This window comes from Scyliorhinus torazame, chromosome 5 (genome assembly GCF_047496885.1).
Source record: "Scyliorhinus torazame isolate Kashiwa2021f chromosome 5, sScyTor2.1, whole genome shotgun sequence".
NCBI lineage: Eukaryota > Metazoa > Chordata > Chondrichthyes > Carcharhiniformes > Scyliorhinidae > Scyliorhinus > Scyliorhinus torazame.
The window spans coordinates 266,587,034-266,613,107 of NC_092711.1; the positions used below are offsets into that span (position 1 = coordinate 266,587,034).

The 26,074-nt window shown below is 48.8% G+C and overlaps 1 protein-coding gene across 10 annotated transcripts in view; it reads left to right on the forward strand.

Moving 5' to 3' along the window:
• The window catches only part of gdpd2 (glycerophosphodiester phosphodiesterase domain containing 2), a 351,510-nt gene that overhangs the window by 273,976 nt on the left and 51,460 nt on the right, over positions 1-26,074 (forward strand). For 8 of the 10 annotated variants that reach the window (XM_072505507.1, XM_072505508.1, XM_072505509.1 and 5 more), the window contains 6 exons: positions 1,308-1,453; positions 8,284-8,366; positions 12,604-12,754; positions 14,727-14,951; positions 17,205-17,350; positions 21,002-21,149. In XM_072505507.1, the coding sequence (XP_072361608.1) occupies positions 1,308-1,453; positions 8,284-8,366; positions 12,604-12,754; positions 14,727-14,951; positions 17,205-17,350; positions 21,002-21,149 (899 nt within the window). Of the gene's footprint in view, positions 1-1,307; positions 1,454-8,283; positions 8,367-12,603; positions 12,755-14,726; positions 14,952-17,204; positions 17,351-21,001; positions 21,150-22,338; positions 22,459-26,074 lie in introns of all 10 variants that reach the window. The other 2 variants (XR_011946672.1, XM_072505514.1) reach the window with 2 other exon arrangements.

Here is a 26,074-nt window from a genome sequence, read left to right on the forward strand (position 1 = left end):
CGGAAATGACATCTCCGGGCGGCGCATGCGCGGGAGCGTTAGCGGCCGCTGACGGCATTCCCGCACATGCGCAGTGGAGGGAGTCTCTTCCGCCTCCGCCATGGTGGAGACCGTGGCGAAGGCGGAAGGAAAAGAGTGCCCCCATGGCACAGGCCCGCCCGCGGATCGGTGGGCCCCGATCGCGGGCCAGGCCACCGTGGGGGCACCCCCCGGGGCCAGATCGCCCCGCGCCCCCCCCCCAGGACCCCGGAGCCTGCCCACGCCGCCTTGTCCCGCCGGTAAGGTAGGTGGTTTAATCTACACCGGCGGGACAGGCATTTTAGCAGCGGGACTTCGGCCCATCCGGGCCGGAGAATCACGGGGGGGGGGGGGGGGGGGGCCGCCAACCGCCGCGGCACGATTCCCGCCCCCGCCGAATATCCGGTGCCGGAGAATCCGGCGGGGGCGGGATTCACGCCAGCCCCTGGCAATTCTCCGACCTAATCTCGCCCCTATTCCTTATGTTCTTAAACTGCTAACATAGAGTAGCAAAAATAATAGAGACAAAGCCCAATGGTTAGGGTCAGAGGAGATCATTTGAAACCTCAGGTTGGATGGGTTGTATGAGAGGCAGATTGAGGAATTTCAGTAAGACTGCATACCTAAGATTTTACTTGTGTTTCAGATTTAATACTGCCTGGTGCAATTTCCCAGACATCAAGAAACCTAAAAGACATCAAGAAGATAATATGACTGGATCAAACTGGAATGTATATTTCTCGCACTGCTTGTGGGCCAGGAGTGCCTTTTTGTTTGCACCGCCCACCCGTGCCCCAAATAAACCTGCTTCACCTTGTGATTGGACCATACCCTATTACTCTCTGACACCTCGACCAATATGCCTGGGACCCTCATGACATGCACACCCACCTCACCATGTCTATTCCCCCATAGTTGATCTCAGTGGCATCATCCAGTGTCCACAATGGTCCAGGATAAATTCCCACCTACTATCCTCCCCTTCCTTTCCCTCCATTCTTCCTAGCAACTCCTCAGTTGCAGCCGGTGTTGAAGATTGACACTTTTGTCAGCTGGTCAGTCATCCTTTCAATTCAATCTTGTTGGCTATGTCCAAAAATGTTAATACAATCCTGACCTTATTCAGGCCTCTGGGAAACCCATTCCTCGGGGGTTTCCAGTCACTAAATATGCCCCTCTACTTCCCCATACATATGGGGCCAGAGGACTAGTTTGCTGGATTGGATACAGTTACAGTGTCATAATATTTCTAGTGGGAGCTGTATGATTACCGTACACTTTTGTTTCAGTTTTCCAGATTGTCCTGCCGATGTTCTATCTTGGAGTTGTGATAATTCTTTATTTCATTCCTTGTGCAATTTCCTCTCCTTGTATTACTAAAAGAGAAAATCTGGCACCACGACCAATTATGATGGGACACCGTGGAGCACCCATGGTAGGTATCTGCTATTCTATTGAAGGATAGAACCCGATTCAATATTTACATACTTCTACATTTAATTACTGAGTTATAGATTACAAGCAAACATCTCCTAACCCAGTAACCATTGTCTATATATCTATTTGTATGGGCTCAATTGAATGACCAGAATATGAATATAATTAAGCATAGTAAATATATATTTAACATCTACCATCTGTTGTGGAACATGTAATAAACCTCCTATTAGCTCACGAGAATATGAACATTGCCAGCTTTGAGTGGGTAGCTTAGCTACCTGCCCAGAAACGTTCATCAAAATCAGAAATAGAAGAATCCAGACAGCTTTCCAACAGATAAGTAACCCCAATGCATTTTTGCCTTGATGGCCAGTTAGAGCTAAAATGCCCTCCAATGACTTTGCACTCTTGTTTTGTCAGATAATTAGACTAAAGTTCTTGCAGTCTACCTAACAGCTTTTTAAAGTAATCATTGATGTGGGAAATCAAGCCTTTATTTATTGTGAAGGACCTGCCTCGTGCTGTATCTGGGACGAGATTCTCCGACCCCCCACCGGGTCGGAGAATCGCCGTGGGCCGTCGTGAATTCCGCCCCCGCCGCCCGTCGAATTCTCCGAAGGAAGAATAGTCGGCGGGGCGGCAATCGCGCCGCACACCTCGGAGAATGGCACGGGTCGGCGCAAGGCAATGGATTTTGGGGCTGCCGATATTCTCCCGTCCGGATGGGCCGAAGTCCCGCCGACGTGATGACGGGTCACGTCGGCGTAAATCAAACCACCTTTCAATCGTCGTCAACCAGTGCTCAAGGTTTACGCCGACCAGCGTGGAGGTGAGTGACGGCCTGGGGGGTTGGCTCTGGGCAGGCGATGGCGTGGCCGCAGTCAGAATGTGTGGGGGAGAGGTGTGTGTAGGGTTGTGTGTTTGTGTGTGCGGCCGGGGGGGGGGGGGGGTTAGAGTGGGCTGGGCTCCGGGGGAGTGCCGGGAGGGGGATGGGGGGGGGGGAGGGGGTCCGTGCCGGGGAGGGGGATGGGGGGACGGGGTCCGTGCCGGGGAGGGGGATGGGGTCCGTGCCGGGGAGGGACGTGGGGGGGGGGGGGCAAGTGAGTTGGTCCACCTGGCCAGGTGCCAGCCTCCAACAGTCGGACCCACGCGGTCCATGCCACCTGGCTGGGGGAAGGAGGGGGTATGGGCAATGATGACATGTCGTCGCCCCTCCCCCCCCAGGCCGTCATGTTTTCCGATCAGCCAGCGATGTTGGCCGCCGTGGCGGCAGCCACTAATGTCCATGTTGCCCTGGATGAGGAGGAGGAGTAGGAGTGTGCCAGAGAGGCGGCGCAGGCTGCCGCAGAGGGGCAGGCGGCAGCCGACCAGGCTGGAGGGACACCTGACCGACAGGACGAGGAGGGGGAGGAGGACGTCGCGGCCCCACGGCAACGGAGGCACCCGAGGATGCCCCGTGTGTACTGGCCCCGACTGTCATACCAGGACCTCACGGACCGGGAATGCAGGAGGAGACTCCGGATGAGCCGGGAAACCGTGGCACACATCTGTCACCTGCTGGCACATCTGTCACCGCGTGGCACTGGCGGGGGACACCCTCTCCCCGTGTCCGTCAAGGTTACGGTGGCCCTGAACTTTTATGCAACGGGGTCATTCCAGGCACTGAGTGGGGACCTGTCCAGCATATCGCAGACATCGGTGCACCGGTGCATCCGGGCAGTGACAGACGCCCTATATGCCATGGCGCACCGCTACATCCGCTTCCCTGTGGACCGGGCCAGCCAAGATGCCCGGGCCGTGGGCTTCTCTGCCGTAGCCGGGTTCCCCATGGTCCAGGGCGCGATCGATGGGATGCACGTCGCCGTGCGGCCACCTGCAGATAACAGGGCCGTGTTCACCAACAGGGACCTATTCGATGAACATACAAGTGGTCTGCGACCACCGCATGATGATCCTGCACGTCTGCGCCCGGTACCCGGGCAGTGTACACGACTCATACGTGTTGTCGCGGTCATACATCACCGGCATGTACGAGGGACGCCATCCCCGGCTGAGGGACTGGTTGCTGGGCGACGGGCTACCCATTGCGATCGTGGCTGATGACGCCTATACGGAGGCCACGCAATGAGGCGGAGAACCGCTACAATGATGCCCATGTAGCGACAAGGGGAGTGATAGAGAGGTGCTTTGGCGTGCTGAAGATGCGTTTCAGGTGCCTGAACCTCTCTGGGGGCGCCCTCCAGTATCGGTCAGATAGGGTCGGTTGCATCATTGTGGTGTGCTGCGTCCTGCACAATATAGCCCAGCAGAGGGGCGATGTGCCGCAGGCAGAGGAGGGTGGAGTGGAGGAGCAGCAGGAAGAGGCGCAGTCCTCCTCAGATGAGGGGGATGGGGGCAATGGTCAGGGCAGACGGGCTAGACACGGGCGGGTGGCTGTCCACTGTTACCGGCTGGGCCAGCGGGCACGGGACAGGCTGATAGCCGCCCGCTTCACTGACTAGATGGGCGTGGGAATCGGGTAGTATGGCCTCAGACCGCACACCATGGCAACAGCCGACCACCCACACCCCCCACCCATCCACCCACCCAGCACCCTCACCCCCCTCCCCAACCCCACCCGCATGCACACCACCCCCCCTATTGCCGATCCACCTGCGGCACAACGGCCGGGCTCACACAGTTGCCGGTGGACGCGTGTCTATTGCAGGCCATGGAGGATGATGACAACCCGCTCTGCGATGAGCTCCTGGCTCCACATCGTTGGACTATGTCTGACTCATGGCCACAGTACCACCATCCACCCGGACCATCCCTGCATGCGGCTGTGACACTGCAGCGCACGGTCCCGTCCTCTGCCCGGGGGGATGTTGATGGCGGCCCAGGGGGAAGGGGGCAGACTCACCTGGGGCTTGCACTCACACACTTGCACTCAACGTACATGACACCCCCCGCACGCTTTGGACAGAGCACAAAGGCAGCTTCTGTAGGTGTAACATTGACTTTAATAACGAAAGGAGTTCATGCACGTGCCCTAGCCCCTAAAACTCATCTGTGCCCTGCACCCATGCCAACTTGCTCAGTGTCTATAATTGTTTGGCCTTACGGACCCTATGACTACGTCTACGTGGTTCCCCAGACGGTACAGCAGAACTGGAGGTGGACTCCTGTGATTCCTGCCCTCTGACACGGGATCCCTTTGGCGGCTGTTTCCTGGGGCGTTCTGGCCTAGATGGGCCAGGCTGCGGCCCGGGCGACTGGGATGGCGAGCTGCCAGCCTGTCCTGCCCGTTGCCCACCCGATGCACCTGGGACGGAAGGGGGGGAGTCCGAGGTGTCGCGGTGTTCCGGGACCTCCCCTACAGGGGGACCCGGGACGGACCACAGCACCTCCTCCTCCCTCGGGGTGCCCGATGGCCCCAGGCCTCTACATGGGTGGGGGATGCGAACGGACTGGCCATCCGACGCCCCCCCCAACATCTGGCGCTGCCAGTCCTGGAGGCCCGTGCAGGTATCGACAAGGACCTGCAGGTTTGCAGCCATGGAGCCCAGGGGGTTGGCAAACCCTGTCTGTAACAGTGTGACGCCGGCTCGCACATGACCACTGGCGCCGATGCCCTCAGCGATGGCCTGCTGAGACTGGGCCATGGCCTGCTGAGACTGGGCCATGGCCTGCAGAGACTGTGCCACAGAGTTGAGCCCCTCTGCCATCTGGCGCTGGCTCATGGCCTCCTGTGAGAGGGCAGCCATGTCCTGGGCCGCAGACGCCGCCTGCACGGAAAGCCCCAGGCCTCGCAAACCGTTCCCCATGTCTGACACCGTCGCACCCATTGCCTCCACCGCAGACGCCACCCGTGCGGTGTCGGCCTGGGTGGCACGCATGACCGGCACCACTCCCAGCTCCTGGACGCGGGTGGACTCCTCCACCTGCGACTGCAGCCGCTGCAAGCTGGCCGTCACCCTCTTCGCTCGTCTCAGGTTCAGTGGTTGCATCGTACCTATGGGTGGGTGTGGTAACTCCAGGATCCCGGGATCCATCTGGGCAGCAGATGTTCGCTTGGGCTGGGCTGCCCTCCGACCGCCCGGCCCCTCTGCTGCTCCTACCTCCACCTGCTGTACCAGGACGGCTGTGTTGTGCGCACCAGTGAGTGTACCAGACGCCTCATCACTAAAGTGCCCAACCGAGGTGAGTGTTTCTGCGATGGTGGAGGGTGTTGGTGACAGCAGTGGCGTTGTGTCGTGCGCATCGTCCCACTCTGAGTCCATGGCACTTTGGGGTGGCAGTTCGTCACCACCCATCCAATCTGTGACACTGTCCTGTATTTCAGTTTCCTGGGTAGTGGTGTCCTGGGTAGGGGTGTTCTGGGTAGGGGTGTCCTGGGTAGTGGTTTTGTGGCTCGGCTGTGACGGGGGCCTGTGGCTGCCCCCCTCGTCGCTGGGTGGCACACGCCTGCGTCGTCGCACCTGCACGAGACGGGGGCGTCGTCTCCCTGTTGCTCCAGGTCTCTCCGTCTCCCATGGTCTCCAAGGGGCATCCTGCGGGCGTCGCATGTCAGAGGGTCCAGGTCTCTCCGTCTCCAGTGGTCTCCGAGGGGCATCCTGCGGGCATCGCATGCCAGAGGGTCCGGGTCTCTCCGTCTCCCGTGGTCTCCAAGGGGCATCATGCGGGCGGTCTGCATCTGCGGGGATGGGTGCCTCGACGTTTGCTCCTGCGATACACAATGAAGCATGCATGGTTAGACACGTAGGCAGTGATCAGGTGATATGGGGGAGGGGGATATAGGGGAGGGGGGATATGGGGACGGGCTGTCGGTGGCTCACTTGCTGGTGGGCCCCCGACCTCTGCATCAGCAACCACCCGGTCCTCAGGTCCGCCAGCCAGTTCCAAGGCCCTTTCCTCATGTTCGGTCAGCGGCTTCTCATCAGCTGAGCCTCCTCCAGTCCTCACATGTTCCCTGGTGTTGTGTGCGCGTTTCTCCTGTGGGGGGGGGGGGGTGGCAGGGGTAAAAGGCAACAGTGTTAGACAGGTATATGAATGCACGCCATCGGTTGCGCGTGTATTGCAGAGGTTAAGGTTAGGACTGGATTCACTTGAGGAAATGGGGGAAGGCGGATATGGGGGAGGGGGGATATGGGGGATATGGGGGAGGGGGATATGGGGGAGGGTGGATATGGGGGAGGGAGGAGATGGGGGATATGGGGAGGGGGATATGGGGGAGGATATGGGGGATATGGGAGGGGGATTATGGGGGAGGGGGGATATGGGGGAGGGGGGATATGGGGGAGGGGGGATATGGGGGATATGGATATCGGGCAGGGGGGGGCGGCTCACCCTGGCTGCTCTGACGAGGTTGTTCACCTTCTTGTGGCACTGGGTGCCTGTCCGTGGTGTCAGGGCCACAGCGCTGACAGCCTCTGCCACCTCCCTCCACAGACGCCGGCTGTGGCGTGGGGCAACTCTGCGGCCGTGTCTGGGATACAGGGCGTCCCTCCTCTGCTCCACTGCATCCAGGAGCGCCTCAATGTCACGGGACTGGACCCTCGGGGCTGAGCGGCGGGCGGCCATCCGGTCGAGTGTTCTGGTCGGGTGGGGGGAGCAGCGCGTCACGCCATGCGTCGTGTATGACGCCGCACGGCGTGAACCACGTGAGCCAGCGCGGATAGCGTCACGTCGCTGCTAGCCCATTCCAGGCCGGAGACTTTGCGACAGGTGGGATTTGCGCCGTTTTTGGCGCCGGTCGGCGGACTTTGCGCCGATAACGGAGAATTTCGTCCCTGATCTGAGAGTGTTTAATTGGGTAGTTGTGAGGATTCTTTAATCTACACCAAACATTTGCAATGTTTGACTGAATATGCTTGATGGGATGGCACAGAGAGGATTTTATTCTCCACCAAATCCCTGATGTCGGTAACCTGGGGCGAAATTCTCCCTAAACGGCGCGATGTCCGCCGACTGGCGCTCAAAACGGCACCAATCAGACCGGCATCGCGCCGCCCCAAAGGTGCGGAATGCTCCGCATCTTTGGGGGCCGAGCCCCAACATTGAGGGGCTAGGCCGGCGCTGGAGGAATTTCCGCCCCGCCAGTTGGCGGAAACGGCCTTTGTTGCCCCGCCAGCTGGCGCGGAAATGACATCCCCGGGCGGCGCATGCGCGGGAGCGTCAGCGACCGCTGACAGTTACCCACGCATGCGCAGTGGGGAGAGTCTCTTCCGCCTCCGCCATGGTGGAGACCGTGGCGGAGGCGGAAGGGAAAGAGTACCCCCACGGCACAGGCCCGCCCGTGGATCGGTGGGCCCCGATCGCGGGCAAGGCCACCATGGGGGCACCCCCAGGGCCAGATCGCCCCACGCCCCCCCCCAGGTCCCCGGAGCCCGCCCACGCCGCCTTGTCCCGCCGTTCAAAAGGTGGGTTAATCCACGCCGGCGGGACAGGCAATTTATCGGCGGGACTTCGGCCCATCCGGGCCGGAGAATCAAGCGGGGGGCCCGCCAACCGGCGCGGCGCGATTCCCGCCCCCGCCGAATCTCCGGTGCCGGAGACTTCGGCAACCGGCGGAGGCGGGATTCACACCAGCCCCCGGCGATTCTCCGACCCGTCGGGGGGTCGGAGAATGACGCTCCTGAGAGTGCTTAATAAGACAATGTAGGAAGAGCTTAGTGTTAGACTAAGCTTTATTCAACAAACTCACACTGCACCTGACGTGGGAGTGATTAATGGAAAGTGTAGAGGTATACATATTCTTCATCTAACCCATTTTGTACCTGACATGGGACTGTTTAATGTTGACACTGGTATATTAGATGGTGATTGTTCTATATGTTGTTTTAGTTGGCTCCAGAGAACACCATAATGTCTTTTGAGGAAACTGTGAAATGTGAGGCATCTACGTTTGAAACTGATGTGCGGATCAGGTATGTGACAAGCAGCCATTTGTTTTTTTTAACGAGCAAATGTCTTGGAGTTACCAAGTACATGGTCCCTGTGCAAGGACTCTAATACTCTCTCAAGCTCCCCGACTCACCCCAACTATCAACATCGAGTTGGAAATCTAAAATATACAAAAGAATTCTGGAAATACTCAGCAGATCACATCGAATATTTGGAGAAAAAAAAGAGGGTGGAGATTTTGTGAAGCGGTGCTCCTGTCCCTTGGCTAAAATGTCAGGGATGCAACGCGTCTTAGTTTTATAGTTGTCAGGCTGTAAAGTGGCTTACATCATGGCTTCCGCCCCCCTCTCCGAGATTGTCCAACCTCCACCAGCTGCTGACCAGAAGCGGCGCCCAATGGTGGAACTGTAGCAGTCCACCATGAAAACACCAGGACCGGATTTAAAGGTGAACCAGGGCGGCTTTGTAATTCGGGCCAGTCAGTCAGACCCCAGTGAGAGGGGTGGTGGTAAAGGACCGAGAGTCTGGGGCAAGGGAGGAACAAGCAGGGGGGCCTCAAGCACCATTGGCAGGGTGCCTAAGTTGGGCTCAAAGTGCCTGATCAAGACAGAACTCCCTCAAGCCTGCAACCAATGTTCATGGCCTTGCCACGTGGGCTCCATGCCCTGCCGTGCAGCTATCTCCTTTTACTTGCCAGGGTCCAGACACAGTTGTGGGATTGCATTACACCCGTAAAACTGCTGCGCTTCTTCAATTAGTGCTGACAAGTGACTCTTTAATTGAGCTCATTTAATTCCTGCCATTGCTGGGTAAAATAACTTCTCTGTGAAGTTGCCTTGGAAAGATCACAATGAGGCAACAACATATCCAGTAATCAGCTCACTATCCTCTGGCACAATGGCACAGGTTTGCTGGCACATCCACCTTCGAAGCTTCCTCTGGCTCTCCAGGAAAATTCTCCGTGACAAATCTAACCAAGAAATGTAAATTGGAGTATTGAATCCAATGTTAAATCATGTGAAATAAAAAAGGAAAGAAAGATGGGATTGAGAGAGAGATTCACAAAAAGACCAGCCCTTCACATGGCGGGATGTTCCATTCCTGCCAATGTGAACAGTGATTGCAATGGCTCTCTGGCACCGCTGTGGGGATACCTGCCATGGGGGTATGGAGGTGGGGTTGGAAAATTCCAGCCCAAGTTTTTAAAAAAATCGATTTATGTTTTTGAAAACTCCAAGAAGAATTACATTCTCAAAAAAGAAGACTCCACACTTGTGAAATTAAATTTTCAGGCCAGAGAGGTTTATTTTGGTGGTAAATAAGACGTCTTGTTCATTAATAATTAATCTATCTCTTTATGCATCCCTAACATTTCAAGACATGTTTAGTGGGTATCCAGTTGTTAATGACCAGCACACAATACACTTCACCCTTCATGTATTTTAATGCTGAATCGAGTGGGCTTCTGGTGTCGCGAACTTAGGGGCCCCAATTTTTCAGCCGTTCCCGCCTGTGGGATCTTCCGGTACCCGCCGCCGACAACCCCCCCACCACACGTTTCCTGGTGGCAGAGAGTGCAAATATCTGGAAAATACGTTGACAGCTGCGGGACTAGAAGGCTCACTGCCAGCCCGCTGCCACAAAACACTCCACAGGAGGACGCAAAATCCTGCCCATTGAGGCAGAGGGCAATTGATTCCTGTGTGCAACTGCTCACATGCAGACAACAGAACTTGCTATTTCATTTCCTCCATGCTACTGGTGAATGTTAATCGCTTCACTGTTATTCTTATTGTAAACTTCAGATCATTGTGTCAGGGTACAATTTTGAGATGCTTCAGGGAGCTTTCTTGTACGAGGCTAGCAATTCAGACTAGCACACTTTGATCCACTCGAACTGCTGAAAACCATAACAGGCCCTGTTCTAGGCTATTAAGAAAGGCTTTAGCACCTTAGTAAAGAACAGACATTGAAATTGTGCTGGTGCAGTCCCTTTTATGGATGCAGGCTCAGCAGACCACATGACAGACTCGGGGATAATCGCACAAGAGCGTGTGAACCTCAGCTAATAAGCAGTTTGCGCAGTGCCTTGGGATCTGGAACCAGGGCGGTGTGGACAAGGGAGCTGAAGTCATAACAACCTGTTATATTGTGTTCTGTGCTGTTACTTATCTGCCTATCTGCCTTTGCCTTTCATCAATAAACGCTTTGTTAACTACTGGAAGCCTCCAATGTAGTCTCAAACCACCACATTGGCAACAAGGTGAAAGATTTGATTGCAGCCTATGGTATGTTATGAATTGAGGGAGGGGGGGGGGGGGGGGGGGGGGGGGGGGAGTAGTTGAGAAAGGAAAGAAGTTTCACCGAGAGTCAGGAATTGTTAAACTGTAAGTGAAAATACCTATCATCGGTAAACTAGACCCATTTGACCAAGGGGTTGAGTCATGGAGTCAGTACACCAAATGGCTCTTTCCTTTTACCGCAAATGCGATCACAGGTGAGGATAAGCTGAAGGTGATACTTCTGATAGTTTGCTGGCCCTAAACGTATAATTTAATTAGGAAACTCACCAGAGGCACCCAACTATTTGACCAGATAGTGAAATTGGTCAAAGAACACTTCAACACAAGGCCCTTGATTACCCTCCAACATTATCAATTTAACTCTGCAGTGAGCAACCATGAAGAGTGCGTCTTAGTCTTCATAGCCAGGCTTTGTCAGCTCGCCAAACATTGCGAGTTCGGGACCATGCTGAGTGACATGTCGCGCAACCGACTGTTTTGTGGGATCCATAACCTTAATATCCCGGCTGAAACTACTATAACGTTGGAAAAGTGACCAAGATAGCTCAGGTGATGAACACGCTGGGAAAGGTGCTACTGCTCTCCAAAGCGTGGCTGAAGGGAAGGTCAATCAAATATGGGGCGGTATGGCCGTGAGTTCTGCTACAGGATCAAGCAAGAGACACAGCGGAGAACCAGACACGGCCCTCAGGACAGGACGAAAGTCAAGGACCTGGAGGAAGTTAACCCAAGTCAGATGTTGAATGCTTTCGTTCTGGGGGAGACCATCGCCAAGGGACCTGACGTGTTCGGGAGTTTGTGTGTTTCCAATACAATCGAAGGGGACACATCCAAGCACATTGCTGTGCTAGGCAAAGCACGCTGATGCAAAAGAAAACAATAGCAGCATCAGTTCATAGTGCCACAGAACATAGTGGAAAAGAGCTCTGAAGAAGAGCATGCAATGTATTGGTTGGATGTAGTCCAGGTGAATAAGACAGCCCAATTGAAATTGTCTGAAGGGTAAATGGCAAACCCCTCAAAATATAAGTTGACACAGGGCTTTGGTAACTTGTAGGAGAGCAGACCTTCAAATATATCCAATGCTTGAAAGTGCAAGAATTCAGCCTTTAAGTTTGAACAGTACTACAGCCAAGCATTCCACATACACTGTGGAAACCTTGAAAGTCCTTGGAATCACCAACACACCAGTGGTGTAAAGAGCAAGAAGCTGATCTGCCCTTGGTTGTTGTGGAAAGGAACACGTCCCAGTCTGATGATGGGAAGAGACTGGTTACAGAAGATTAGGCACAATTGGCTGGAAATGTTCAAAATTTATATGGCATCTGCCAAGATGCCTGAACGAAGTAGGAACTGGGCTGGATCAAAGGCATCAAAACCAAAGTCTCCGTCAATCCAGGCGGATTTTAGAGATATTTTGTTTTTATGTTCTTTGGTCTCTTTCAAGCATTGGGTGTCCTCTTTTGGTGCCATTGGGTGTAGATCCAACTTCCATCTCTCGAGCGGTGTTGGGGTCCTGGCCTACCACTGTCCTGTCCGCTGTATTTGTGGCAGGGACACCAACTTCCAGGTAACATGGATGGGCACCTCATCACAAGGCATTTCTACTGTGAAGAGAGTTGACTGAGTATCTTATTTGTCCCTTATGTTAAACACAGGTATCAGCTAAGTGTGGTTAAGCATTTTATTTCGCAACAGTGTTGATTCCATCAAGGCCAGCCAATTCTTCAAACCAGAAATGTACAAAGATCTACTTGATTTTCAGTTTCTGCTGACCTATGTTTGCTTGTTTCGACCACAGAGTATGCTACAGAAACCTCAAGGCGATTAGCTTAATAGTTAAACACACAATGAAATTGGTCTGCAGAATACCAATGAACAACAACATGGTGGTCTGATAATTTGTTAAAGAATACTAAAATCTATATTGACAAGATCTACAATTTGCTTTTTCTAGTTATGACGGAGTCCCATTTCTAATGCACGATTCTACATTTGAAAGAACAACAGACATAGCGGAGGTTTTTCCTAAAAAAGTTAGAAGTGATGTCTCAAATTTTACATGGTCGGAGATTCAAAAACTCAATGCTGGAAAGTGGTTTCTGAAGGTGAAGATATAACAGCTTTTCATGGTTATTTTTCTCTTTAACGTCAAATCACTGTCTTTGCTAAACTCTACAAAACATTATGACCCACATGGGAAATAGGAATCAATGAGCTTACAGGATGAAGAGAATGGAATAAATACGTTTAAGGCACTATATGCAGAAGCTCCAGGCTAGACATTAACCTTGCTTCTTTAGGTCCCTGATTTTGAGACTAGCTGAGAATGATACGTTTAAAGGCCTGGATTTTCACTGAGTCAGGATAGCTGAAGAGCCCTTTAAAAATGGCCAATTCCCAATCCCATTCCCAGGGTGTCCTGTAGAGGGTGAGGGTGAGGGCTGGTTCCTATTAAAACCCATGTCCATCACGCCCAACCTGGCCGGCCCCATCGCGAAGATAACCATGTCATACTCCTTCGCACTTTTCATGGAGTTGGGCCAGTTTTTAAAGAGTGATGGTCCACTGTCCCTCCGAAGAGTCTAGTTTGCATGAGGGGACCTTTTAAATGATAAGTTCAAAAGATTCTCCTCATGCCCCCATGCCAAGCGCTGCCCTTTCACATACCTGCCTGGCCCCACAGGCCCACCATGCCAAGCTTGGCCCTTCCATCCATGGTAGCTATGGCACTCCTATGCTCAACAACCCACTATACATTGTACAGAACCAATGACAGTATGATGTGGTTATAAACAGGCTTTAAAAAAAGTAATTACTTCATAGCTTTTTCATATGTTGAAAATAAGGCAATTCACTACAAGACAATGAAAATGTCAATCATTCAGACCCTTTGAAGTAAGACTTTTAAACAGCCCACCTTTCCACCGAGCAGCCTCTGTGACTGCCTCCAAACCTTTTCCTGGGTCAGCTGACCCAACTCTAGATTTCAATCTGCAGCCCCCCCCCACCCCACTCGCCCCACCTCACAACAATGAATATACCACCTGTGTGGGCATTTTTGCCCTGAAATGGGTGGGTCAAGCCAGGAATTTTCTCAACTCCCACTACCTGCTTTAAGAAAAAAATCCAGACAAAATTAAGTCTCCTCTCTCAACAGGTCTTAAGATCCTTCATTAATTGAACTCAGTGCAGCTTCATTGGGCAGCACGGCAGCACAGTGGTTAGCACAATTGTTTCACAGCACCAGGGTCCCAGGTTCTATTCCCGGCTTGGGTCACTGTCCGTACGGAGTCTGCACGTTCTCCCCGTGTCTGCGTGGGTTTACTCCGGGTGCGCCTGTTTCCTCCCACAAGTCCCGAAAGACCTGCTTGTTAGGTGAATTGGACATTCGGGATTTTCCCTCTGAGTACCCGAACAGGCACCGGAATGTGGCGACTAGGGGCTTTTCACAGTAACTTAATTGCAGTGTAATGTACGCCTACTTGTGACAATAAAGATTATTAATTAATAAGTATAGTTCCGAGCATGCACAGGCCCACAATATAAAGTTCCCCAAACTTTACACTATGTGCAATCCCTGCCCCCAAAATATAACAGGGTGGATGCCATATTGGAAAATCTTGCTGTTCTGAAGTTGGGTCAAAGACATGTTGGGAAAATTGAGTAGCTTCTCTCTGCGCCTAACTATGCTATACCTGGGAGTACTGAAAGGAACACTGTCGCTGGAATTTTACTTTGCATCAAACCTGTGCCATACTTAACATTTGGAGCACTCAATATGTTCAGGGTGTTGGAAATGAAAACATATTTATTTGGAAGTAGGAAGATTTCTAATTTTAATGAGTGCATAAGTCACAAGAAAAAACATTAAATGCAAGAGATGAGTGTTTTCATTGCATTTGGAACTGTAAATTTTATTTCTGTAACATTTTGTTAAAAATCTCATAGCTTCTATAACTTGCTATCCTTCAACTAACAGAATAAGTTGATTTGTGTATCGCGTACAGTTAAGATAACATATTCTGAATATTCACCTGACTTTCTGTGTCTATTTCTTTTAACTCCGCTCCCTCATAGAAAGATCCTTACAGCACAGTGAGGACGCTATCGGAAGAATCTCGGAGAAATGCTTCCAAACAGCATGTTTGTTCATTGGCTGATCTGTTACATCTTGCAGCGAAAAAAAAAAAATATGTAATGTTTGACTTGCGGCCTCCAACAAATCTATGTCATCCATACCACAACAATTCTCACTCAATTGTTGTGGAAACCATCCTGCTTTCCCTGATTCATCAGAATCAGGTAAAGAAGTTGAGCCTCTTTCTCAAAGATAACATACCTAGAAATGAGAAAATCTCGACATTAGAAGAGAATAATTTCTGTTATGTTGTCAGAATTTTGTAACAACTTGATCTGAATGAAAATGTTTTCATTTAATTATATCCTATTGTTATCAAGGTTGATTCAGCTTATAAGAGTTGACTCCCAAAGGTATAATAGTGCATTTAGGATATTAATCTTCTGTGTGAATTTAACATTTATGCCATTTCGGAAGTTAATTAAGAAACAATGGAGAGTCATGTGTCATGGATAGCATACCAAAGTAGTTCATATCCTGCTGATAGGAACGTTCCTGGGGTAGTATGTCAGACATCACAGGCTGTTTATCTTATCATGTTACGTTACTTTTAAGGAGAATCTTGAGGCCAGATTTTTTGCAGTCCCGAAACAGAACTAAACAAAGGCAGAACAGCAAAAAAACAATGACCGCCAAGTGACACAAACAGATGTTCCACCTTCATTTCCACCGTCAGCCATTTTGTGCGGCATGGGGAAGGGTGTGGGACTGGAAGCCTAACCATCCCTATTTAAAGCCTCCAGGTCAGATCTTTCAGGATTTTCACTGGAGCTGGCAGGCTTCGGAAGCTCTCTGTGACAACGCCTAGTAAGTAGAGGCAGTATTGGCCATAGAGGCAGAACAGTAGGCTTGGAAACTTCATGAAAGGCAAGTTAAAGGATTTTTAGAGGTTGAAGCTTTGAAAGCCAGTTAACATTGGTGGAGTTCAGTAAATGAGGTGGGTAAAGAGGGTGGAGGACTCCATTGAAGGGCCAAATATTTGGACAGGCTTTCATTTTTGATTGGCCCTGATCTGAATTGGTTCAGCTGGCTAGTGTGAATCAGATTGGTGTCAATAAATTGGAGTTTGGTCCCCATTCCAGCTAGAGTGAATTTGAGACCTGCCTCCTTGCCTTACTCGTGGTGGAGCTCATGCCGTTGTGGGTAGGATCTGCCTTCCAGCAGAAAACTCAAGAAGTGAGGAGACCCGAACTGTACACAGTACTCCAGATGCAGTCTCATCAATGCTCTGTATAGTTGTAGCAAACTCCATCCCCTCTCAATAAAGGTCACACTCCACTTGCTCTACCTGCATGCTGCCATTCTGTGATTCATATACAAGGGCACTCAGAATCCCCCTGTACATCAGCATTCTGCAGACTCACCATTTAACTAATATTCAGTGTTTTTATTCATCCTGCCAAAGTGGCTAACCACACATTTTCCCATATGTTGGCACATCTGCCAATCTTTTGCCCACTCACTTAATGTTTTTGAATCCCCATGTGGACTTCCCTCTCCCTATCTCTACCCTTCTCCAGCCCAGAAATCCTTTGAAATCTCTCTACTGCTCCAATTCTGACCCCTGGTACATCCCCAGTTTTAATCATTCCTCGTTAGCAGGCATGCCTTTAGCTGTCTGGGCCTTAAGCTCTAGAATTATATCCCTAACCATCTCCATTTCTTGACATTGGTCTGCTTCTTTAAGATGAAGCTTAAAATCTGTTTGTCATCTGTCCTAATGTCATGTATACTGTAAAATTTTACTTGAGAACACCCATGAATGCCTTAGATTACATACTACGTTAAAAGCCTCTATAAATGCAAGTTAAAGTTTGTGTTGATGTACTGTGTAAAAAAGTAACAACCTTTTTGCAATGGAACAAGGGGCCAAATCAGATTGCAAGCGGAATAGTCATGAATGATCCAAATCATCCCACTTATGGATACCCATAATATACTCAGAACTGAGACACATAAAGGATACACATGGATGAATAGTTAGATATGATGGACACACACTGGAGTTATTGGGATATGGAGGGGTTTGGACAGAGTGGTTCGGGAGAAACTGTTCCCATTCATGAAAAGATTGAGAACGAGTGGACACAGATTTAAAGTAATTGGCCAAAGAAGCAAAGGTAATTATTTTTCACAAAGTGAGTAGTTTGGGTCTGGATAGCACTGCCTGAGAATGTGGTGGAGGCAGTTCAATCAAGGCATTCAGAGAAGGCAGGAGAAGACACTCGGTGAAGTCCTCATTTGGAGAGATTGTGCTGAAACGATTGGCCAAAAGGCTTCCTTCGCCACTGTGATAATTCTGTGAAGCTTCAAATACTTTTGACAGTCTCAGTCCCCGGGACAAGAATAAAGCACCAAAATCCTTAAAGCAAATATATTCCTTCCTGAATAGTCTTTGCACATTTGGTTCCCTGTAGATCCTATGGCTGCCTGATAATAAGACTGACACCCCCAAAGATTTCCAGATGATTGCGGGAGAAAAACTTGCCCCAGAAACATTGCGTAAGGAGAACATTCGCACCATCAACATTCGCTACAGTAGCATCAGCTTCAGTGAGATCAGGTAAGTTTCTTCAAAAGTACCGCAACATATACACAAACTAGAACCTAACTAGAAAATGTGCAAATGTAGATTATGGAAGAGAGCTGGAAATTGTAGCTAACGTTGCAGTTTGATACATTTCTATGAGGATGCAATAGCGATGTTTTTGGAGGCGCAATGTAATATTGGGGTCATTTACGAATCATATTCCCAGCACAGAGCCACAACATCCAGGACAGAATATAATGTGCAGTACCTGCCTGAATTCTTGATGTCTGCATCCAGAGTAGAATCTGAATTTTACAAGATCATGCTCTGCAACAGGAGTACAAATTTGTATAATCTCTCTTAAACTTAATCACTAGGATTTTGCAGCCAAATATGTCCAGGAAAATGCAAAAACCAAGATGTCCAGATGTAATTCTTTCCTCCTCCAGAGGATGTACTGCTGAGGCCCCCTCAAGATAAATCAGTGAACTTGCAAAAAGTTCCATTTTTACACCTTCAACCTTGTCGTAAACTCTATGAAAATTTACACCTTGCTGAATGAGGTATAACTGGCATTTCATGGTGTACTAAGTTCATGACCTTTCTAAATGCTCTCACTGGCTCTGAGAAGTCAACTTTATGTTTGTGGAATATCAAATTTCTGTATTATGATGTAAAGTTTCACTTATTAATACAAAACTTGAATATTGCTGAAAGAGAGACATGTTGCTGAAGCTTTCCACCTTGCACTCATCAGGACAAATGCAAGAAAGCCAAATTTAAACGATCACAGCAATTTATATTACAGGAGAAAAGGGTGCTGATTGATTGGCATGTCGTTTCTGACTGGTCGAGGTGTTGCCATGGAGAAAGAAATGGGAACTAAGTTTACTCAAGCTTCCGGGTAATTCAAAAAAGACAGAAATGGATCCCTGCATCTGAATAAATGTCTTTCCTAGCAATCGTAAATTAGCTCAACTGATTACCCTAAATTAGTTGTTCCATATAAATAGGGACCAATTAGCTCACTCAGGATTGTTCAGCAAGTGCCGCCCAATCACTGAATCACATCTAATAGTAGGCATTTCGCTTTTGGTTAGGCAAGTAGGGGATGGTAGAGTACAGTCTGTACTTTGCCTATTATGAATAACTGACTGAACGTGCTGTTTAATTTGATCAGCAAATTGCTGGGAAGTATGGCCTATGTATCTGGTATCGCACCAGCACTGAAATTCTAACAGAAAGTTGTTCTATTGTGTGGTAGGCAGAACATCTTTTTGGACTGATGGCAACATCTATTAAGATGAAGCAACATGGCAAGCCCTCAGTCTCTCAAGGTCAATTTGTCAAGCAGTTAACACCCGTCTCGCCTATAGTATAAATGGTTGTAATTGTTTGAAATTTGGATTTCTTACTTTTATCCTGATGAGTGCAAGACAACAAGTTTTGGCATGTCTCTCTTTTCATCAACATGTAAAATTTTCCAGAATTTTAATTTTTTTAAGGGGCTGGTTTAGCACAGGGCTAAATCGATGGCTTTGAAAACAGACTAAGGCAGGCCAGTTGCACGATTCAATTCCCGTACCAGCCTCCCCGAACAGGCGCTGGAATGTGGCGACTAGGGGCTTTACACAGTAACTTCATTTGAAGCCTACTTGTGACAATCAGCGATTTTCATTTCATTTCATTTTCATTTCATTTCACTTCATTTTCATTCATTTATAATGTTTTACTTTATTTCTCTATCCAATCATTTATTTGCCTTTCTGGAAATTTAAACAACTGCAAAGGATAATTAGTGCATTTTACTTACTTTCTTGTTTATGGTCTGTGAGAATACTGCACTGTGATTGGCTGCTTACACTACTACCAAACATCACTTGTTAAATAGCAAGTGATCCTCTTGACTAATTAAATATGATGTTAGGATTGGAGAAATCCAATTCATAGATTGATAGATTTTTGTGGGCACCCTTCTTCAAGGTTAGCGGCTTCACCACTGCACACAAAATCCAGTCCAGTAGGGTTGATATGGCACAGTCTAAGCCCTACAAGTACTTACAATAAAGCCCCTCCTCAATTCAATCTCAACAAACTTCTGAGGAACTTCAGCATTGTTGTTCTGGGACACTGTGGAACAATATGAATTTTTCACAGTCCGATATGTGCAATTCTTGTTCAGTTTTTTTAAGCGTATCTTCACACACATTGTTCTTCCCTTTGGGGAATGGTAGAGAAGGACTTCCGAGCTGATTGTCAGCCGATTGAACTGCGTTACGAACGTTCCTTCTGTGGTCAGCAGGTCCTGGTGTTGGATTTGAACCCAGAGCTTCTGGTGCAGAGGTAGGGGGCACTGCCACTGTGTCACGAGATCTCATATCTCATTCAGTGAACAACAGTTAGCACTCTGAACTTACATACACAAGGATCAGGAAATGACACTGCCTTGAAGATCATTGCACAGAAGACTAGTGTGAGAAGGTTTGCTGTTCGTGTTCTGTCTGAACTCTTTAGGTTGAAACAATGGGGCAGAGGTTCCCACATTAATGTGCTGTGAAAAATTGAGTCGCAAGTTAAGATTCAACATGATTAACCATTCATGAAAATAAAGGAAAACTAATCTTCGTTTTCAGGTCCGTGGTCAGCATCCCTAAGTCACAATAAACCTCGGGCTTCCCATATATGCACCGCTGAGAATGGGCCACCATGCACAGTTCGGATTTTTTTACATTGGTCAGGCCCATGGACACGCTGTAAAAAAAATCAGAACTGCGCAGGTGTGGCCCTTTGCCAGCCGGCACGTGCACAGTTCAGCTTAACAACATAAAACACTCTGAACCACTTTCCTGGCTGTCACATGCACAGGAGATCCCAGCTTCTTTCGGAATTGGAGATGTCAACCACAGAGTTGAAGACAAAGGCCCCGTGCGACTGCACAAAATCACAAAAAAGGGCCCAAAAGTCTAAAGAAGCGAGGGAGATAGGGAGAGCTTGAATTTTAAAAAAGGAGAGAAGACAGGGAGAAGTAAAAAAACTCAAAGCTCCCAGTAAGGGAAGAAGACAGAGGTAAGCAGCATGAACCAATAAAATTAAGGAGAAACAGTCTCCAATATTATATTTGACATGCAAATGGCAATAAGGCTTTCACTGTAAACTATTTAAACTTATGAAAATTGTATGAAATGGTCTTGACGTGTTTATAGGGGGTTTTAAATAAAAGGCTTTGCAAGAGCTCAGTTGGATAAAACAGGAGATGCTAATTTTTTATAGTATATAGGTGTGGCAAGATGTAAAAAGATTGAGAACCAATGCAATGGGGTATTGCCTCCATACCTTTCTAAAGAATAAAGGGATTCGGGGATATGGTGTACGGGCCGGAGAGTGGAGCTGAGTCCACAAAGATCAGCCATGATCTCATTGAATGGCGGAGCAGGCTCGAGGGGCCAGATGGCCTACTCCTGTTCCTAGTTCTTATGTTCTTATGTTCATTACCATATCTAGCAATCTAGCTATGTGCCTGAAGCGTTTGTGTTTGTCCACTGGATGGCATCAGAAAAATAATTTTAATTGTAATAAGACAAGATTTCTTGCAATGAAGATCTAACTTTCTTGTCCAGAGTAATTTGACATATTATTGGAAGTATTTACCTAAAACATTCTTGTCACATTGCTATGTACCTTCAGGAACTATGCAGCAAAGAACATCAGCACAAATCTTTATGTTGTCAATGAACGTTGGCTGTTCTCCACACTGTGGTGCGCCAGAGTGAGCTCGGTCACAACCAATGCTTGTCATATCTTCAAGAACATGAATGAACCTATTTGGCACATCGTAAGTGAGACTTTTAAGCCAATGAAAATAATGGACCTAGGGTGATGGGTCTGTAATGGAATGAGGTTGGTCCAGGCTCAACTTATATGTTCCTTTATTCATTCTTGAATTAATTAATGTATGTACAGAATAGGCAGATTATTTTGCTGACCTTTAAGTGGTAAAATGAAACTTTTTTTTCCATCCTGTTCTCATCGTCAAGATATCATATCTGAAGGAGTTCCCAGTCCTCTCCAAGAAGGTTCATCCATCCCATTTCCCAATGCCCTCAGAAAGAGCTGATCTAAGAATTGCTGACACCTTGGGCAGTGCTTTTGGGGAAGCTATCAAAAAAAAAAACCCAATGGAGATCGATTATTATAAAATTCCTGAAAATGTCATCTAAAAAAGCAAAATACTGTGAATGCTCTGTCATTATCATTGTGGGGCTTAGATGGCCTGCATTGACAGGTACTGCTGGAGGCAGGTTAGGAGCTAAATTCTACTTTTTATACAGCATAGTACCAATTGAGGTGCTTAAAAAGGTGATCATAATATAAGCCATTTACAGCAAGTAATTCCTCCTTCTCAATAGTGCATAGGTCACATGTTGTATCTGCAACTTGGCATTGAAGAAGGTGAGTGCATAGTGGGAAGTCATTGACCTGATATCAGCCTTGTAGAAGGTGAACAAGCAATATTGAGATTAGCTACAGGCATCACAGGAGCAGTTCTTTTGGCCTAAAATCAGTAATTTTGTGTGGGGACCGCAATGGAGAACCAGTTATTTCAAATGCCTAATACACCCCCAAAAGGCAAGTCACCTTTTCACCGGTGAAATTATACAGTATCATTGGCATCCACATAGATGGAAGTTTAGTGAACCACTGAGGGGAAGATGCCTTGTTCTCTACGTTAACGCACATAGCGGCAGGACCAAGGCCAACAGCAGCTGCAGCATTTTCCATAACCACTTGGAAATAGCAAAAGGTTGGTCACAGGTCAGTATTTAGAAATAGGTACTAACTTCAGCACAGGGTCCAAAGGCTAAAGGTAAACATCTTCAATCTCTGAGAGCTGCAGTGTCTCTGAAGGTTATGGCTCTTGTGCAGATGGCTGCCCTAAAGCCAATTGGAGCAGATGGCTACTAATTGCATGAGGCTGCCATGGTGACTATAGTTGTCAATTTCTTTCTATTGGTTCATTCCAGGACTCTCCTGCTGACAAATCCAGGATACAGCAATCTGCAGCACACACTGCATCAGCCAAGTTATAGATTCATTCTTTGCATTCGCGGCTACAATGCTGCATCTACATAAAAATATCCCAGGTATGTCCTAGCCACAAAAAGATCATCAAATACAATCTAGCCAATTACCATTCTACCAGGTTACACTCAATCATCAGCAAAGTCATGAAAGGTGTCATCAGCAGTGTCATCAGCAAGAGGAACTTACTGAGCAACAATCTGCTCACCAGTGCTATGCTTAGGTTCCGCCAAGTCCACTCAGCACCAGGTCTCATTACATCTTCTAGTCTAAATATGGACAAAAGAGCTAATCGCCAGTGATGAGCTTGATATCAAGGCAGCATTTGACCAAGTGTCGCATCAAGGAGCCCGAGCAAAATTTAAGTCAATGGGAATCGGTGCGGGAGAAGGAAAACTCTCCATTAATTGAAGTCATACCTAGCACAATTTGAGATGGATGGGGTTATTGAACGCCAATCATCTCAGCCCAGGACATCGCTGTAGGAGTTCCTCAGGTTAGTATCCTAGATCCAACCATCTTCAGCTGCTTTATCAATGACCACTGCTCCATCATAAGGTCAGAAGTGGGGATGTTAATTTCGCTGATGATTGCACAAAGTTCAGCACCATTCGTAACTCCTCAGATAATGAAGCAGTCCATATCTACCTGCAGCAAGACCTGGACAACATTCAGACTTGGGTTGATAAGTAGCAAGTAAAATTTACACCACACGAGTGCTAGGCAATGACCATCTCCAGCAAGAGAGAAATTAGCTGCTATCCTGCTCAACAGTTCCCATTGCTGAATCCCCCATGACCTGCATCCTGCATGTTACCATGGACCAGAAATTTAACCGGACCAGCCATATAAACATTGTGGCTGCAAAGGCTGGTCAGAGATGGGGAATACTGCAGCAGAATTATTTTTACTGATTACTTTTACATGATTTCTCTCTTCTGCACATTGCTCCTCCCATAGCTTCAGCAGATTTCAGCAGCGGTAACTTCAGTTATTTTGGGAATACCACAGCGTGTGGGAATTAGTCAGAGCGGCTGAGAATGAGGACAATGACCTGGGGGTGTCTTCAGAAGAACCCCACTGCCATCATCCCAGTCCCTCTCTTATCTCTCAGGGCTCACTTCCACATCCCTTACTAAGAATGGAAGAATGTCCACCGGGCTGCAGTTTGGTGTGGTGTTCAGCCTTCGATAAATCAATACAATTCTTTAAGTAATGCTTTCATAGAATTTACAGTGCAGAAGGAGGCCATTCGGCCCATCGAGTCTGCATCGGCTCTTGGAAAGAGCACCCTACCCAAGGTCAACACCGCCACCCTATCCCCATAACCCAGTAACCCCACCCAACACTAAGGGCAATTTTGGACACTAAGGGCAATTTATCATGGCCAATCCACCTAACCTGCACATCTTTGGACTGTGGGAGGAAACCGGAGCACCCGGAGGAAACCCACGCACACACGGGGAGGATGTGCAGACTCCGCACAGACAGTGACCCAAGCTGGAATCGAACCTGGGACCCTGGAGCTGTGAAGCAATTGTGCTATCCACAAGGCTACCGTGCTGCCCCTAAGTTACAGTTTGCAAAGTTACAGTCGAAGGACAAAACTTGTGGAGGCGACAGGGTCTTACCTGCTGGCTGGAGTGCTGACGAGGGACCCACATTTCCTCTTTTGGGGAAGGGTTGCCGAACCATTAGCCAAACAGACAGTGAAGAACCTTTTCCTGTGAGAAGGGCCCGGGTGATAGAGGTCCTATCTACTGAGTGCAGCCACTCAGAGACTGACAGCTCTTTAGCCCTGCAGTAGCACAGGGCAGACTATGGTTGCTGTTGGAAAGACCCACCCCTAGAGGCCCAGGATCTGGAGCAACCCAGGCCATGGGTAATTATTGGCTGGACAGGTGGGGGTTCCATGCAGCAAGCACAGGGTGTTGGCTCTCAGAGGGAACACACATCCTGAAAATGGGTCCATTGTTAAGCTACTGAGTGTCTTTGAACAAGAGACCCCTCCTGCAGGAGACGACAAGCAGCCCACACAGGTTTACTTGTCAATAATGTTGCACGGCGAAGGACCCAATTACAGTTGGGTTGATACCAGCAGCGGCCTCAGTTGGCAACATGGGGGGGGTCAACAATGGACCTCCCACTCCGACATGGTGGCACAGAGATTAGCACTGCTGCCTCACAGCTCCAGGGACTCGGTATCAGTTCCAGCCTTGGGTGATTGTATGTGTGGAGTTTGTACTTTCTCCCTAGGTAGGGTGCTCTTTCAGAGGGTTGGTGCAGATTTGATGGGCCGAATGGCCTCCCTCTGTACTATAGGAATTCTATGGATTCTATAAACTTAATTGGGGTGGGGGGTGTTGTGTTATGTTATTGCTAGTAACATAAGCTGCCACTTGATGTAGGCTCTGCTGAAAGATCCTCCAGACATGGAGATAAGTTTAACGTATTTATTGAACGATTAACAATGCTCTTAAATGAGTTTGACACTCTACTAATCTGTCTAGTATTCTGCTAACTATACAAGCTTGCTCTTGACCACATGCTAGGGTGTGATGTTGCTGTTAATCAACACTGTACTACTCTCTAGGTTTCTGCCGGTGGAAGAGGCAGAGTCTGTGTGCCTTGTCCTTTTTATATGGGTCGTGTAGTGCCCCCTTGTGGTAATGCCACCTCTGGTGTCCTGATTACCCATTGGTTGTGTCCTGTTCTAATGACCCATTGGTTGCGTGTCTGCATGTCATGACATCTCTGGTGTTCCCCCTAGTGGTTACTTAGTTGTAGTGTATTTACATTAACGTTTTGTGTAGATACGGTGATGCATATCACGACAGGGGGGAAGGCAGCAGGTGCTCACCTGTCACCCTCCTGTCTAATTAAATGCCTCCCCCACCTCCAAACAAAACACTTGTAAGGGCAGAAGGTTACACCCATAATGTGCATCCCTTTTTCGTGGGTCAGCATCCACTTGTTAACCTTCCACATCTAATTCTCCATGAGGAAAACGTCCCTTTTAATGGGGGTGGTCATGAGTGCCAATGCTTGAGCCATCATCTCAGAGATGATGTCCTCAATTTTGTGCACAAGGGTCTGCATTTTGCTTCTGTGGATTCTGACAGATGGCTACACATTTCCCCTTTGATCCTCCAAAATAATCCACTTCCTATATGGCTCCTGAGGTTTAATTGAATATAGCTTGTGGTATTCTCAAACCCATGACAGAGACTCTTAAGAGCTGTTTCTGTCTCCAACACCTGCACTTGCTCACGTTGTGCCACCCTATCTGTCAGAAATGCTGGACCCACCAATGTGACTGTACCGGCACTGGTGAAGGATGCACATAAGCCAAGTGATGTCTCAGGGAGATGTCCCTCCTCGGAGGACTCCTATGCCTCCTCCCTCATATCCTGCTGCTGCTCTGGCAATGCATCTGTGGAAGAGGAAAAACAGTTGTGTTCTAATTTGACATAGCGCAGATCATGCCAGTTAACACACTGGTGACCTTGATTCAATATAGTGCAGTTTAGTTCCAAGCAGCACTGTGATATTAAATGCTTTCACTGTGGCACCCCCATTTCTCAGTCAGCCACAGCCTGCCGCTCTGCCAATCTTGGGCCAGGATTCTCCTAGCCCACGGCGGGTTGGAGAATCACCAGGGGGAGCGCGAGAATCCCG